The sequence below is a fragment of the Polyodon spathula genome, chromosome 2 (genome assembly GCF_017654505.1).
Source record: "Polyodon spathula isolate WHYD16114869_AA chromosome 2, ASM1765450v1, whole genome shotgun sequence".
NCBI classification, from domain to species: domain Eukaryota; kingdom Metazoa; phylum Chordata; class Actinopteri; order Acipenseriformes; family Polyodontidae; genus Polyodon; species Polyodon spathula.
Genome location: NC_054535.1, coordinates 102,162,242 through 102,179,228, shown reverse-complemented (window position 1 = coordinate 102,179,228; position 16,987 = coordinate 102,162,242). Strand labels below are relative to the sequence as shown.

The 16,987-nt window shown below is 37.2% G+C and overlaps 2 protein-coding genes across 9 annotated transcripts in view; one reads left to right on the top strand and one right to left on the bottom strand.

The window, feature by feature from the left end:
* Positions 1-8,777, top strand: part of slf1 (SMC5-SMC6 complex localization factor 1) — a 64,091-nt gene extending 55,314 nt beyond the window's left edge. Inside the window, exon 19 of the mRNA XM_041237698.1 lies at positions 7,595-8,777. Within this exon, the coding sequence (XP_041093632.1) occupies positions 7,595-8,085 (491 nt within the window). The 3' untranslated portion in view covers positions 8,086-8,777. The remainder of the gene's footprint in view (positions 1-7,594) is intronic.
* Positions 8,778-11,282: 2,505 nt separating this feature from the next.
* The window catches only part of LOC121305921 (multiple C2 and transmembrane domain-containing protein 1-like), a 167,945-nt gene continuing 162,240 nt past the window's right edge, over positions 11,283-16,987 (bottom strand). For all 8 annotated transcript variants that reach the window (XM_041237594.1, XM_041237584.1, XM_041237604.1 and 5 more), the window contains 3 exons: positions 16,678-16,787; positions 16,066-16,163; positions 11,283-12,448 (listed from right to left, as the gene is read on the bottom strand). In XM_041237594.1, coding sequence (XP_041093528.1) covers positions 12,377-12,448; positions 16,066-16,163; positions 16,678-16,787 — 280 coding nt within the window. In that variant the 3' untranslated portion in view covers positions 11,283-12,376. The remainder of the gene's footprint in view (positions 12,449-16,065; positions 16,164-16,677; positions 16,788-16,987) is intronic.

Sequence of the window (16,987 nt, the reverse complement as noted above, 5' to 3'; positions counted from 1 at the left end):
AACTTGCTTCCTTCTGCTCTGACAATGTTCCCCAACTCTGAGGCCAGGTCAATTGAGGTGTGGATGGAGGACCACCAGATCAAGACCCTGTTATGGCCAGCCCAATTTCCAGACCTGAACCCCATTGAAAACCTCTGGAATGTGATCAAGAGGAAGATGGATGGTCATAAGCCATCAAACAAAGTCGAGCTGCTTGAATTTTTGCACCAGGAGTGGCATAAAGTCACCCAACATCAATGTGAAAGACTGGTAGAGAGCATGTCAAGATGCATGAAAGCTGTGATTGAAAATCAGGGTTATTCCACCAAATATTGATTTCTGAACTCTTCCTAAGTTAAAACATTAGTATTGTGTTGTTTAAAAATGAATCTGAACTTATTTTCTTTGCATTATTCGAGGTCTGACAACACTGCATCTTTTTTGTTATTTTGGCCAGTTGTCATTTTCTGCAAATAAATGCTCTAAATGACAATATTTTTATTTGGAATTTGGGAGAAATGTCGTCAGTAGTTTATAGAATAAAACAAAAATGTTCATTTTACCCAAACACATACCTATAAATAGTAAAACCAGAGAAACTGATAATTTTGCAGTGGTCTCTTAATTTTTTCCAGAGCTCTCTCTCTCTCTCTCTCTCTCTCTCTCTCTCTCTCTCTCTCTCCTCTCTCTCTCTCTCTCTCCTCTATCTCTCTCTCTCTCTATATATATATATATATATATATATATATATATAACACATTTAGTTGTATCGTCGAGAGTTTTAGTTAGTAAAAAGTTAAAAAAAATGTGTCATTTTTCATTCTTTAGTAAGACTTTACTTAACGAATTTGTAATTTGTGTTGAACGACCCTTTACAACAGATCACTAAAAAACATATCTTAAACATATATAATATAATAAAAACTGCGTTGAAAGACATATTACATTATTTGATCTTTGTTTTGTAACAAAAAAACGGGGAAGCAAACATGTTCCCGTAAAGGGTGCAAAACACAAAGCAAACGATTTCCACGTTGATGTCAAATGCTTGTCAAAATACTTTGTATAGATACCGATTATGAAACAATCTTTGTGGATCAGCAATGGCAGGGAATGACAAAAAACGTTTAATAAAATGTGGTGTCAACTTTATGTGCTATTTTTTTTCAGGAATAAACAAAACAATGTTTAACTTGAACTGCTATTTGGCATCCTTTGTTTTGTAGTTAATTCACTGGGGCAAAGTAAGGCCTTCACAACATATTCTTTACTCCTGGGATATTTTTCTACTTTAACACCTTGCTGTAAAATAAAGGTGCACGCTCAGGGCCACAGCCACGCCTCCTGCCCCCGCTGCTATGCTGTCTCTGCCTGCATTCTAAGCAATACAATGACTTTTTTTTTTATTACTTTTTGAAAACGAACGAATATCCGAATGAATATTTAAATTGTGAGTGAATATCTGAACATGAAAATTCTGTGTTCGTCCCAGCACTAATTTGTATTGCATCTTGTAATGTAGGTGCGTAAATAAATCACTGTCGGTGAAAAACCCTGCTGGATTAATATAAATGTATCTATCTAAATCTGCCAGTAGATTAGATCATTAAAGCAGCATGAGGCTGTGTGGTCCATTGGTTAAAGAAACAAAAAAGGCTTATAACCATGAGGTCTCTGGTTCAAATCCCAGCCAACTGACTCACTGTATGACCCTGAGCAAGTCACTTTATCTCCTTGTGCTCCGTCTTCAGGTGAGATGTTTTTGTAAGTGACTCTGCAGCTGATGCATAGTTCACACACCCTAGTCTCATATCTTGGAAAGCGCTTTGTGGTGGTGGTCCACTATGAAAGTCGCTATATAAAGATTATTATTATTATTATATATCTACGTAAAAGTGGCTTTACACCTCCATAGGCTCTTCATTCACCTTGTCAGTAATAAAGCAGTCTCTGATCTTTTGACCTCTCCATTTCATATTCTTTCATTTTAATGGTGCTCCTTTATTAGCCATTTTTGAAATTAGATAACTGTAGCATCCATGCTTCTATAGAATCTATCTGGACCACAACCACCATGATGACAGAAGAAATGTGCTTTGACCCTTGACCTGTGTCACCCATATAAAGCTGTCTGTGAGACCTTTACTTATCCCTCATGTCACTGTGGTCACTGTTTTATTTATGGCACTGATGCTGACCATTTCCTAGTTGCCCTCTAGACTTCCTGAACCTGGGGTCTGTGCTGTCTGAATTATTGTCTGGAGACGTACAGTACACACCACTCAGACTGCCTAATGGTTATTATGGGGCTATATTTTACCTCTGCTGCTGCTTGATGTTTGATTGTTAATTGAATGGACTACCACAGCATCACTGGAAATAACCTTGCAGATGTTTTAAATTAACCATATGAATGAATTTATACTCCAGTTGTTGTACCGATTTGTAGTTGTTTGTTAAATGGCTTGGTGGTAGTAAATATTACGGGAGTGGGGTAAGTAGGTCCGTGGGCAGCATGATTGGAAGGTCACAGGGTCAAAAGCAGTTTTTGTATAGTCTTTTAATATTTATTTTCAGTAGTAGCAGACGTGATTGAAACTTCCTGAAACGTGTTCATTGTGCAATTTATCACTTAATACAATAACAAGCAGGGATTTCCAGGTACAATAGAACAGCAAATGAGTGGCATGGAAATAATATTCTGTTCTCAAGTTTAAGCCTGGCATAATTCTTTTATATGTAATTATTTGATTGAGCATATTATTCTTGCAGAATCTAAAATATGACTGCAGTTTTGTTCCAGGAGTTTAAGTCGTAACAGACTTCCTGAAATAAGGAAAGCAAACAGAACTTTCTTTCACCATACGTTATACCAGATATCAAGTTTTAAAATTAAAATACAATATAAAATAAGTTGTGGTGGGAAATTATATGAAAATTGTATATTGATATTGTAATAATAATATCGAACTCTTCCAAAACACAGAAAAATATAATAACACAGTTAATATCAAACATATATAGACGTTAACAGATATTTACATATGAAAAGCAATAATTTGCTTTAACTTAGTGGTGCTTTGCTTCACAATATCCATGGAGAAAAACCAGGTCTTGTTGTATTGTTTTACTATTCCATCATCAGCCACCTCAAAACCAAAATATTTCTGTACTTCACTGCGCACAGACTAGCCAATCTGGCAGTAATTGAATCTTCAGCTGCTCTGCGTATAAATGCAGCCTCACGACACCTCTAAAAGTATTAAGTATGGTGTCGTGCTGAATTTTACATTATTTTGAGGTGTGTTTTGATGTTTTAAAAGTACATCTCATTTATAATGCCAAACGTTCATATTTAAAAAAAACATTAATAATACCATAAGTAAGACAAAATGCAATGAACCGCTGTCATATGTGCTTATCTCAAATAATGCAAAACGGATGGCCAATAGTGCTTTAATGCAGCATTGAATAAAATGGTTAAATAATACTCGAGTGTGTGGTGTTTGCCTTACGAGACTCACAGTGATTGGTATGTACAGTATAGGGTTTGTTGTATATTAATATAAAATAAACTTGATTATACTGCGTTTGTATTTTTAGCAATATTATCAATAAGAAGTATGTCTCTTATGTCTCCGATTTAATGAATGGAAGGGCATGTTAGATATGATTTATGGAATTATTTTGTTAGCTACTGTACAAGAACTTTAAGAACAAATCTTAAACCCATTGCAACTTCTTGCATCAGAAAATGGCATCATTCTCCACAGAGCTCTTGTTATGTACACGCATCTAGAAGTAGTTTAAAAACTGCTGTACTTCTGTATGTTTTATATGAAATTCTGTATTCATTACCCATGTCATTTCCTCTTCCACTTTTAACATCCTTCACTGCCTCATCAGTTTTCTTTTCCTTTTTCAGTTTGATTGCCCACTTTGTAAAACCTCTCGCTGTCTTTGCACAAAGAAATGCAGGTAACCAGGGTTGAGTTCCTTCAACTTGTCATTCGGCAGCACTTTATTTCAGTTATTGGACAGTTACAGTTTTTACACTAAGCAGTTCATAAATATGACAGAAAATTACATTGTAGTTGTGCAGTCATTTGATTATGAAACATTTCTCTTCATGAAATGTAGTTTTTAATCTTCATAACAAATAGATAAATTGCACCTATTAAGTTGTTGGGAGGTGCATATCTTGTTACACTAACAGTTTAGGGTTTGCAAATGGGTGAATGCAGCAACCAAATTTGGGGATTTTTTTGGTATTGTATTTATTCACAGTCACAATTGGTCCCTGGAACACAGGACAGAAACCTCTGATCCAAAATCACATGGGTGTGCTTAGACTGAGATTACAGGGATCGGAACTGTCAGTCCCCTGTTATAAAGGCAGTGACGTGAAAGGTGCCACGTCGGTTAGACTTTCTGTGGTTAGCTTGGCAACATGCAGATTCCATTTATTTCACTTAGTAAAGTTCCGGAACAAAAAGGAGAATCATGCACCAAGAAGTGATGATCTTTTAAAAAAACAGGGTAACTAGATTTTCAATTCAGTTGTATTTTTAAGCACTAATTATGTTTCTGCACTATCTATCTATCTATCTATCTATCTATCTATATATAGATCCTTATTTTTCATTTGGTTACAGTTTTTACAAAGTTGAAACATTAGTTTAGCCTTGAGGCTTTTAAAAATGTAATTAGATAGATTTTATTTTTTGTTCAGAATTATGCTGTCTTTTGGGGAATTGTCTGATCCCTGTGCCTGTAGCTTGTCCTAGCAATTACTGAGTGATGAGACAAGTAGTGGCCAGTTTCACTCCACTTGTTCTGGAAAAGTTGGCAAACATTTGCTGCTGACATCCAAATTTCTGAGGAAATTCATCTATATAAGACAGACGGTTTCAAACTGTTACTAAATTATCTTTAATAACATTTACCCCTGTGAGCAAGATGTTTTGCCTCAGTCGACTGTCTAGTTAAAATAATTTCAATAAACCTGCCAAGATAGAAGATGTATATTTAATTTTGTTTACACTAGCATGTAGTGTATTAGCACAGGTCTCCAATCCCTTTGCTATGAGACAAGAAAAGAATGCATACACAACATATATATTTTTTTTCTTTTTCTCATTTTATTTGTAGTCTTCTCCTGCCCCCTAAAGGAAGGCTGTGGCTGGCTGTGTTGGTAGTGTCTGAGAGGCATCGATTCCTCTCTTCATCCAGCACAAGCCCTGGCACTGTTTAATTATCAAGGTTCACGTTTAATCTCCCGGGTGTTTTATTCATCTCCAGATCCGTGCCTCTGACACATCACGCCAATACCTGGACTCACTTCAATCGGTCTCAGTGATGTGAGAGCCAATATCGTATCAAGCCCAGCTTCTCAAGTGGACATGGCAATGCACTGACAGATGTGTATTTTACGGGCCATTGTGAAGAATAGGCAGTGGCTGATTCTATTGTCCTAGGGGAGGAGATCTACCAGCGCTAGCATTCATCAAGGTCTGCTGGCAACTGTACAGGCTGCACACAGACTCATCTTTGCCTTTGTCACATTCAGGGTTTGGGCCTGTCAAGCCGTTTGACACTGCCGTGGTAGGGACTGCGTCAGCTGCTCATTGTGCAGTCATTCAGTCTTGATGATTTTGATTTGGGCCGCAGACATTTTTGCATTTGAAAAACTTTGCCCATTAAGTCTTACACTGAATTCATGCTTGAGTTACGGCCTTTTAATAACAGACCCCTGCAGTTACTATGTGTTGAGGCACATTTGTCTCAGTTCTGTACATCTTTACTTTGGCTGTAGTGCAAATTAACCCTTTCACTGATGCATTTTTGTTACCACATTATTATCCTGTTGGTTTGTAATGCAGATCTGCGTGTAAGTATGTTTTATTTTATTTGTCTGTCATTAGTTTCAATAATAGTTGACACCAGCTGTTTACCTTACTGTTCCTCATCATGCTAATGGACTCATGATGGATTCCAAATTGAAGGCCAAATGGTCTTGATAAAAAAAGTCATATTCTAAACAGTGCTTGGTGCCACCTGGTGGTAAAATATTGTTTTTAAGTCCATTCATCATTTTTGTTCATTAATACAGTTTATATCCTGCCCTTCATATTTGTTTTTGTTGAGTTCATTTTCAGAAAGTCAGAAAACAGTGATGTTTTAATCACCATTTTAGTGTTTGCCGCATCTTTCTTTTATAGTATGTTTTGTAATAAATTTTCTGTTAACACACAGAGTCAGTGTTCATCCATTTTCTCTTGTGAAGAGTGCAGAAGAGCAAGGTGTTCCTTTGAAAAGGGGTGGGATTGACAGTGATGTGTACCAATCACACAACAGACCAAGACTATTGACCAGTGGTGTAAGGATGTTAGGGCAATAGTTCAATCTATTCCTCCTATGATGAGTCTTTAACCAAACACAGGCCAGGATTGCCAATCACTGATTCATATCTACACCAATACAAAAGTACAAAAATCTTTGAGCCAAACTTCAGTTTTAATGGCTTACTAAAATAGTTTCCATAGGGACATTCATAGCCGCACTCTCAACATTTTTCTTCTTCAAAAGGATTCTGTTTGAGACTCCTGCTGATTTTTTACTTTATTTGTTAAAAACTTGTTGATAAAACAAACACACAATGTGTTTCGACACCTAACGTGTCTTCATCATGTTCATATCAAACTGAATTTGACAAAGGGCCATTCACTGAACGCTGCCCTGGTTTTAGTTAACCGACTTTTCAACCTGTAAATGGACTTTAAAAAATTGCTTGTAAAATCAGTGACCTGATTGACTGAAAAGGATTGAAAGTAAAGCAGATGTCTCGGAGGCTAAAGATCTCATTATCCTGCTCATACTTCTATATTTAATATTATTATAGAACATGTTCTAAGCACACAACCCACAATGTCAATTTAATTTTAAAAAAAGCAAATCAGTTAAACACTATTTATAAATGTGTTTAAATATAAAAAGGTTGTCCATTCAGCCATTTATAAAAGAAATACATAATATTGTATGAAGTTAAATAAGAAATAATGTAAATTTAGTTCTCCAATTGTTAATATTTAGTCATCAGTTTACAGAGAATATATTCATAAGATAATATTGCCAAAGCGGCTGTCGTAATAGATGCATTTGGCGTTTCTGTTCATTTAAACAGCGTCATTTTTCACTGTTAATAATAATGTATAGTGCAAAATCCCTTCTTCATGCAATATATTGTGGTGTTTCCTCAACATCACTTCTGAACTGCAGTAGATGTGTCTTTCCCTGAAGCTGGCAGGCTGGCTGTCTATCTAGCTAATATCCAGGGACGTTTTATGAAAATGGCCCTTGAAACTGTTGTCACTGTTTAGTGTTCGAGAGCAGGTCTGTGGATACTCACTTTTTTATTTGAACTCAATTAGGTAATTTACTTAAAATTTCTTCCTTAATGTGACTTGACTAGGCCGTCAATATGTAACCAGTTAATTATGTCAACATAAGTGCTAAAAATGGTTCTAAATGCCCCCCTAGGTGCTGTGAAAAGCAGCTGTTCCATCACGTGCATGTAAATGCTGTTCCTGTTTATGCCCCTTCATTGTTCCTGCAGGAGCCATGTTGTTACAGCAGACGGATAAGAGAGGACGGACACCGCTGGATTATGTCCATTCTCAGCCACTGAAAGAGGAGCTTCTGGCCATTGTGCAAGAGGGCAACTCTCCCAGGGACGGCCATGGTGAAAAACTGTTGGATGACGCCTTCTTGGAGATGTGCTCCTGCCTCCTGAGCTGTATGATAATTAACTACCTGGTTGTGTACAACCTGCCCATGCATGGCAGCTTCGAGTCCAGTGAAGAGGTGAACTCACAGCTGGCTCGCTGTGTGGCTGTTCACACCTTTGAGAAGGTGATCAGCATGTGGAAGGAGTCCCGGCTGATTCGGCACGCTAAGGACATAGAGACCTTGCTGAAGATGTCAGAGTATTACCAGCAGGTGCCTCACATTCTCAAGAAGGGCTGTGGGACGCACAGTGAGATTCTGCTGGTGTACCTGCAAGTTTTGGCATTTCAGAGTGAAAAGCTGATCAAAAACCAGGGGTGACCACAAGTGCAAGCTTGGGAGTCCAGCCATCCGATCGTTCAGCTGAGGCTAAACAGATCAGTAATTGTTATCTTGGACGTTGTCATTACTTAGTGAAGCAACACAGTTCTCATTGATTACTTGGTTGCATTAGGGCACCCACTATTTAGCCCTTTTTATAAGCTGGGATAAGGGGATGTTCCTAGTAAAAGTTTTTATTTATGCATAGTGTATAGCTGAGTGAATTATCTTGCACTTTACACTGTTTATTGTTGAGCAGTGTCCTAAATGCTGTTATAAATCACTTACCTTTTTTCTGTTTTGTTTTGAGCTGAAGATTTTATTGAAATCTCCAACTCTTTCTGAACGGCTGAATTAAATGTGCCTGATTTGAGTGGAGAGGGGGTTTAGTCTTTTGAGTCCTTAATAAGGTAGGTCGTAACAAGCTGGTAAAAAAAAGAAAACGGTACCAATTTAAAAAGCCTGTGTAACCGGTTGCAGAATGAATAGGTTTCAATGAATATCCCACATGTTTATTATCAGACAGCTCAACTAACTAACTACAATAAAAAAAATTATATATATATATATGATTCTGAAAGGTGAATGATTTTATAACAGTAATAGCAAAGAGTCTCAACTGTAAAATTGTTATTACATTGTTATGCTTTTTGTTGAATTTTAAATATGGTGCTTTGATAAATACGTCCAATAAAGTCTTATTTTAACTTGGTAGTGCTTGTAAACACATTACAATTACTTATTTTCTTATTTTGTTTCTTGTTCTCTCACACATCAGTTGCTGCTTTTTTTTTAATGACTCACAAGACATTCTTGACTCGAGGTTGTCTCCTACGTTCCCAGCTTATTTTACCAGTGCCTATGTCTTTAAACACTCCTCCCAACATCTTAAATTACAAATATATCAATAATCTGTGAAGTCTCAGGAGCCAAACTTATGTGTTTTTAAACACTATTTCATTACTGTGCCTTTATGTTGATATTACTGTTTGACTGCTCTTGGAAACAAGGGAAAGGGGATTAGTGTACGTTTGTCTAGATTTGCTTTCACCATGTGTCTAAAAACATCTCATATACTGAACGTCTGTAAGACACTTATATATGGGTCGGTATTTTTCAGTTTTTTCAAACATTTCTTAAATTCAGTCTGGAAAACTGATTTGGGTCTCTACAGCATAATACGAGAGGTGCACACTATATTTTAAAGATGGCGCTATTAAGATGTCAAAAACAATCGAGCAAAGAAGAAGCACTACAGTAGTCAAACGTCTAACTAAGACCCCCCTGTATACAGTGACCGGTCTTAATCCCAGTGAAAAGTAGCAGAAGCGGCACAGCGTTCGGTATTAAAAGAGTAGATCATTAGGGTTGTTGTAGTAGATTGTCTGCTGGCATGTGCTTGGATGATCAGCCAATCAGGCGCACCAAAGAGCAAGGTAAGCAAAATATTCTGACCATATTAAAAGACAAAATCTAACTGGATGCCCCAACACTGTGCAGAACATGACTGTGCTGAGTTTCCAACAGCTGTAAGGTTTATGATAGAGATAATAACAGACATCCTTCAACAGGGAAGGCAGTGATGTTAATGTTGCTAGGTACGGTCTGTGTTTGCAGAGGACCCTACATGCTTAAACCAATTCAAAACTGGAGAAACCTTGCTTCTAAAAGTATATGCCACTGGGAGATTTCTTTAGGAACTGCACAAATGATAACTTTGATGTATTGCTGTATTAACACTGTTATCATCCATTTTACTAAATATTTAAGGCTGACATCTCTGTGTGAGGCCTCCTATTGCTGCTGCTGCTCCTGGCGACTGAGATTGAGCATTCTCATCTGGATACCATGTGGAGTTAATGCTAAAGCTGCCCTCCATCAATTTTTGGGGTGGCTCTCCAGGTTTGAAGAACTGCTTAGGGAACATTGAATAATTACATGTTTCCTGATGAGTCTTTTCAACTTTATGCATTAAAAAAAAGGTGCATGTGGAGGATTAGAGAGTGGGTACATTGCTCAAAGATTGTCTACCTTGTTTAAATGTGCAGGATGGGAATGGTTCAGTTTATTCATTCCAAAACGGTTACGAACGAAATGTGAATTTGTTTCTTCAGCAAGACAAACTTACTGACCCAAAATAATGTTTTTTTCTTTACTAGCTGCCATAGCTGTCAAGGCTAACCTGCACCGACCATGCTCAGTATCACACTTCAATTTTTAAAGTCATAAGAGAAAAACTAAAATGCAGTACAATGCTAATCGGCATATAATTAGTGAGGACTTGAAAAAATATACATGTATGACAGAGATCCAGAAAGGTCATTGATCACTGTGTGTATTTCTGTATTGAGAGTATTGTTTTTCACCTTTTGCATTTACACACTGCATAGAAAAAAAAGGTATAACAATCCAGCAAGAAACTCCAATTTCATAATATTTTGTAACTTTATACATAGGGAAATCATTTACAGTTTATTGTAATACTGCTATACTAAATGAGAAAGTTTTGATTAGAAGTCTTAGTTATCCTTGATGAATATGAATATAGCATTCACAATATTACAACCTCTGTCTTTTGAAGCATGGTATAGTATACTACAATGTAGAATTCTACAGCTGTACGTGGATTTTGCATTGTAACCCTGTACATAAAGGCATCTGCCAAATTAATAATAATAATAATAATAATAATAATAATAATAATAATAATAATAACAGTGGTTTTCTACAGTATAACAAAACTAAAAAAGTGGTCCCTGTATTAAGTGGTATGTTTGACCTCTCCTCCAGTAGTTCAGTTACAGAAAGTCACACCTGCCTGCTGCTCTAATGAAGCTTGGCTCTTTTGGTATCTATCTAACAACATGTCACTCCAAACTGAATCTGTAGTCTGCCAGATTGATCTTCAAGACACTGACCTTTCCAGTGGTGCTGTCCACATTTATGTGTGTGTGTCCATACATACCTGTGTCACACGTCTGCATGCTCTGGATATTGGGCATGCAGATTTATTGATCATTATACTGGATTTACAGCCAAGGCAGGGTGCTGTACATTAATGACAGCGCTGTTCACCTTTCACTTCATTAATGGTATAGACCCACACCTTAACATGTAAAAAATAAAGCACAGATGGATTCCTGTAGTTTTGTTTTTGCAGCTGTACTTGGTAAACACGGAATCGTTGAGATAAATAGTTAAAATAAAAATATTTAATATTTTCAAAATTAGCATACAATAGGTGCGTGTTCTTTTTTTTATCTTTTCATTTAACTTCATGTAAAATAGCAAACAGCAAGCAAAGTACAGATGGCAGTGTCACAGACTATACTGGGATTTTTGCAGCAATGATTGATCAGATGGCATGCATTCCAAAACTAACTAGCAATTTTTACCAGAAAAAAAACCAAAAACATACAGTCTGTACAGCATTTTATACAGGTGACCTTGATTGGGATTAGAGCACAAAAAATGAATTCTACATAAATAAATTACATAGGCATGGAAAAAACCAAATGGGACCCAAAAGAAAGAATTTTGAACAGTACATGAGCAATGTATCAAAGATCAGTTTAACTGAAGGGCTCTATACCTGTCTTTTTAACAGCAACAAGGGTGTGGCAGTTTTAAGACTGGGATACCCTGGCAGTAACCACAGTCTCTTCCTGTAGTATGTGAATATGTTCTTAGTGCAGGATTTAAAATCACCTGCCTTAGAAAACATTGTGAATGAAAAATTGCAGCGGTTGAGAACTCAATTCAAACCTAGCTTTAAAATGCAACACTTACTTGCCATTACTTATATTGCAATTACACTTGGTTAAGTACACATGTAATTAAAATGCAACTAAATGCTTTCATTTTGTAATTAGGCATGTTTAAGTTGATCATGTAATAAAGAAAGTGATTACATGTGTTATAACATGGTTATATTGGCACTTGTATTAGCAAACAAAAAATTGACATTTGTTGGTTAAGATTGAAAGGTTTACAGGTTTAACTAATCAGGAATGCATGCCATTGAAGAAGGACTGGCGATTTTAAATCACACTTGAAACAGTAAAACCCTGCAAAGGTGCCCCCCACCCCCATGCCCCATACACACCCCAAATAAATAAATACATTAAAGTGCTCTGTATAATGGTAATTATACTTTTCTGAGTCTGTACATTATTTACAAAGAAAATAAATAAGACGGATAACAAGGAGGAGCAGAATTGCCTGCTGGTCAAGGACAGTCCTTTCATCTTCTCAAAGCTGCGAGGCGAGGCTCCTTGGAGGAGGAAGCTGGCTACCCAGGGTTGTTTTTCTTCCGTTTAGTCGGGCTGTGAGCAGGATCTGGTTTCAGCTCTCGGTACTGCACCTGTTAAAACACACAGACACCCATGCTGCAGTCAGGTGGAGGGGAGCAAACTGGGAAAGGCTTGGGAATGTGCCTGGAAATATTCCTTTATAGCTGTAAGAAAATACCAGCTGGGAAGGGAAGAGACAAAAAAAAGAAACAAAGACAGCAAAATGAAAAACACTCTGCCAGGAAACAGGGGGGTTTTGTACATTAACTCTTTGCAAGCCTTGGAAAGTATAAGTATAAATTTCCTCAAAAGTTATTACTTATGTTGCATACAGATGGGAAATGATAACAACTACTGTGAAAAGACTATTACGACTGTAAAAGGATGAATGCAAACAGATAAATGTTTACTTAAATGGCCTGGAGATAAAAAAAAAAATAATAATAATAATAAAATTATTGCAAACATAGTTTTTTAGGGTTTTTTTTGTTTATTTGGCCAGTAACGCCACCCTCTCATTACTGGCCATTTTGCCCATGGCCCGTACTATGGGGTGCCATGTGTACAAAAAAATAAATAAAAGCGTTGATATCTTTTTTCCAGATTTAACTTAAATCTTGTATTTTTTCCCCAAAATCCTAAATGTTCTGAAAATATTCTTTAAATGTGTACATTCAGATATAATTAATAAATCTTACAATATTTAGAACGTTTTCAACATTTAAATGCTAAATCTTTATTTTAAAATATATGAGTGTTTTTTAAACCTCATTTTTTTGGGACAACCTATCTCTCCCCTGACATTTCTGGTTTAACGAGGGACGGACTATGTCTTCTTTAAATGTCTTTTTTAAATGTAATTTCATAATGTATTTTCTAATATTAGAGATTGACCGGTAGGTCTGTCCATTTTTATCATGATTCTTTCTTTTTCGTATTATATAAACATGGATATTTCTCAGAGATCTACTAATTTCTCAATGCACTCCCGTTGCCACGTAACTACAGACACCATTTCTCATTCAAGAGATGATTTATCATCATAGACAGGGTGATTGTGTTGTGCCGACATATCACCAGCGACAAAAATCACCCTGTGTATGGTGGCCAGCAGCAACTGCTCGCTCGATAATGTCATGTAAATGATTGGAATCGGCCATGACGTCTGTCTGAACGTGAACCTGAATGTGACCCTGACCAAACACCGTGGATATGCAGTATTTCGCTACTGCTAAGAATGCTGACTTAAAGCACAAAGCGGGCGAAGCTCATTCGATACAAACTCCAGATTTAGCTGGCCAGTTAAATATTAAGCAAAATGTTAAATCTTGTTAAGAGATTTGAGATTTAGTTAAATATTTAGCTAAATGTTAAATCTTTTTTTAGGGATTCAGTTAAATATTTCAGTTCACAAAGTCTCACTCTCCATCATGTCAGATCAGAGTAGGTCCGTTGTTTATTCTAGGGCAAAGCTGATGTCACAGGTCTTGCCCTTCGTTGCAGTTGTCTTCGATTCAGATTCGCAGCAAAGTCCATGATTTAATCTGTGATTTTTGCTGTGAATCTGAATCAGCTGAAATTCAGAAGACAAACTGCATATATATATATATATATATATATATATATATATATATATATACCGCAAACCCACAAAAATCATTATTTAAAGTAACAACAGTGTAAATTACAGGACATTTTCAAATTCCTTTGCCTATCACATTTAAGACTATCTCTCCGGGTACTGCCGCTATTCAGCAGAAAGTCCTAACATGACCGTAATATGACGTCAACATTAGGTCAGAGATAAATGTCATGGTCACAACACGTTTAGCAAGTATATTTATATAACTGCAAATATGAAATTCATATCTTTAAGGAGTGTCGACGACTGAAAATATGAAGTTGCAAGCTGAAACAAGGGAAAAAATGAAAGAACATACCATAGGTATCACAAGAAAAACCCTGCAAATGTACAGTATGTGATCACGTGACATGAATAAGCTGAGAGCAACAATCCTGAGAAAGCAGAAGGATCTCAATGACTGAACAAGGGCTGTGAAAGCCCATGCAAAAGCCCATGCAACTGACTCTCAACACAGGGGCTACATTTACCAAAGTGTCCTTCAAGACAGTCTCCCGGGTGTGAAGCCTTTGCCCAAAGCACAGTAACCACTGGCTTTTAAAGTCACTCCCTAATTTGCTGGCTAGTCACTGTACAGTTTTTATACCTTGGTAGGGGACTCTGCCCTCAGAACCAGTGTATAGCTGAGTATTATGAGTTTTAAACTAACCTTCTTAGGCATCAAGCCAAGTTTTATATCAAGCATTAAAGAAAAGACCGAAACAAACAAAGAACAAAACTGGTATGGCGTTGGGAGATCTTTCTAGAAATACTGGCAACACAGCAGTAGAATAAAAGATCTTCATGGTGGCAGGCATCTTAAGATTTACATTTCCTCGTATTATAAAGAGCGCTGTTTCGAGGAAGATAAGTCAGTAAGCTAGTTAAAATCTGAGGTATGTTAGCAAACTGGAAAAGCTGACGACAACAATGAGCATTCACCGGAGACGTTAAGTAAAGAGCAGTAAGCAGCAAAAAGGCTGCTCCACCTTCCTTTCCCCATGTTGACAGCTGGACTACAAAACAATGTTTCAAGTCCCTGCTCTGATGGGGCTTATCGTACAAGAGCTTTTAGTTGAGCAGTGTCAGGCACGTCCCAGGACTCAACGTGTGGAACATTTCTGTCTTGCTATTCTTAAGGGGGGGGGGTTAAAGCTACATCAGCAAGAAAAATAAAAGCGGAACATTTTTAATGATACTACAATATGCTGTTTATAAAACACACGTCGCAGGCTTCATCATGCCAAGCCCAGTGTTACGGTATTAAACGATATAACAGCTACGGCTTTCTCGGCAGGAAACTGAAGCTTTGAAATCTACTGCAGAGAGAAAAGCTGGTGATGCACGCCATGGAGAAACTGAAAGTTCTACAGCAAGCCTACAGCATACATGTTACTTTTGTTTATATGTAATTACCTCATTTATGCTAACAGCAAATAGATCAGGTTTCAGTCTTTAACCAACAACATGTAATATTGCTACAGGAAATGCCACTCAATAGACACACTATACAAGTTGTCGCAAATATCAGCAGACAATAGTGGTGAGTTCTACTATGCTAACGGAAACAAAATGTTATAATTTGTGCCTTATATGTGCCTCAGTTAAAGACTGTGTGCTGTGAGTAAGTTCTCAAGAGAAATAATTACCATTTCATACCACATTTTTGCTATATTTTGCTCTCATGAAAATGTACCCCTTTGGCCCAGATCGCTTACTGCATTTATTATGCACAAATAAAATAACGTTTGTATGATAACCATTGCAAGCTGTGAATCTTCCAAACGTGTTAGGCATGGTGTGTCTATCCCAGGCCCAATCCAAGAGCTATGGGTAGAAGCATTAATGTATTCACATAGCCAGCTTGTTGTACCAAAAATATAAGCTAGATTCAGAGGGTTAAATACAACTTGCATACTTTAAATAACATTGTACACTAATGAATGCTGATGTGTAGAAAACAGAAAGATATTATAAATAATAAAGCATTAGAAATACCATCTTGCGACCTTTCTGGATGATGCGAGTCTTTGTTACCTCACATGAAAAGAAGATAAAAGCACCTACCACTTGTACATCTGAAGGAACTCTGGAGAGGAAGTCCAGCAGCTCGTTGTTGTCAATTGTATATGGGTCGCGAAGTTTCCTTGTGAATTTATTAACGCCTAGGGGGGAAAGGCTTAGTTAGCACCTGGAGGGTATAAATAAGTGCACTTTCCACCTGCATTATGGAAGCAACATGGAACATGACAGATTAAACTAGGACAGCATTAAAGGCTCCTCAGAAACTGTCACCAGATGCTTCAGAAATTAAATTGGATCAGACTTCAGTGTGCTGAATTTCTTTTCTTTTTGCAATCACCACAATCACAATTACCAGCAGTGGGAGTAATTGAAATGGAGTCACACATTTACTCCAAACACGTATTAGAAAGATCTCCTGAAATTAGAAGATGTTACAGCTGAAGACATGACTACAGCTGTTGATGTTTGTCTTGTAAAAACACAAGACAAGAAGGTTTCTAAAGGCAAGGAAGCTTGTGTACCTGCAAGTGAAACTACCTGCGGAATAAAACTGACTCAAAAACACGAGCAGGTGTCTGTTGAAGTTGAGGGAATTAATTATCAGCACTGCCTGTCACCCAGTAGCCAATATTTTTGACAGTGATCTCAACTTACCCCAGGCCAACACAATGTATCTCAAGGGAATGAAGTAGACGATAATGGTGGTGACAACGAGAGCCACAATGGCCAACCAGCTGAGGAAAGGCACGGTCCAGTTGAATGTACTGAAAAGACATGGAATGAAACAACATTTTAGGTGAATGATTGGGCAAACTTTTAAAAGGATAATACAACGTCAGGCATATCCCTCGCCAGCCTGAACAAAACATAGTGTGAATATTTGCCCGTTGACTATGCTCCATACGCTATAGTATAATGCTGGGCCCAGGTGAAGTCTACAGAGGTGAAAGGTCACAGTGTCACA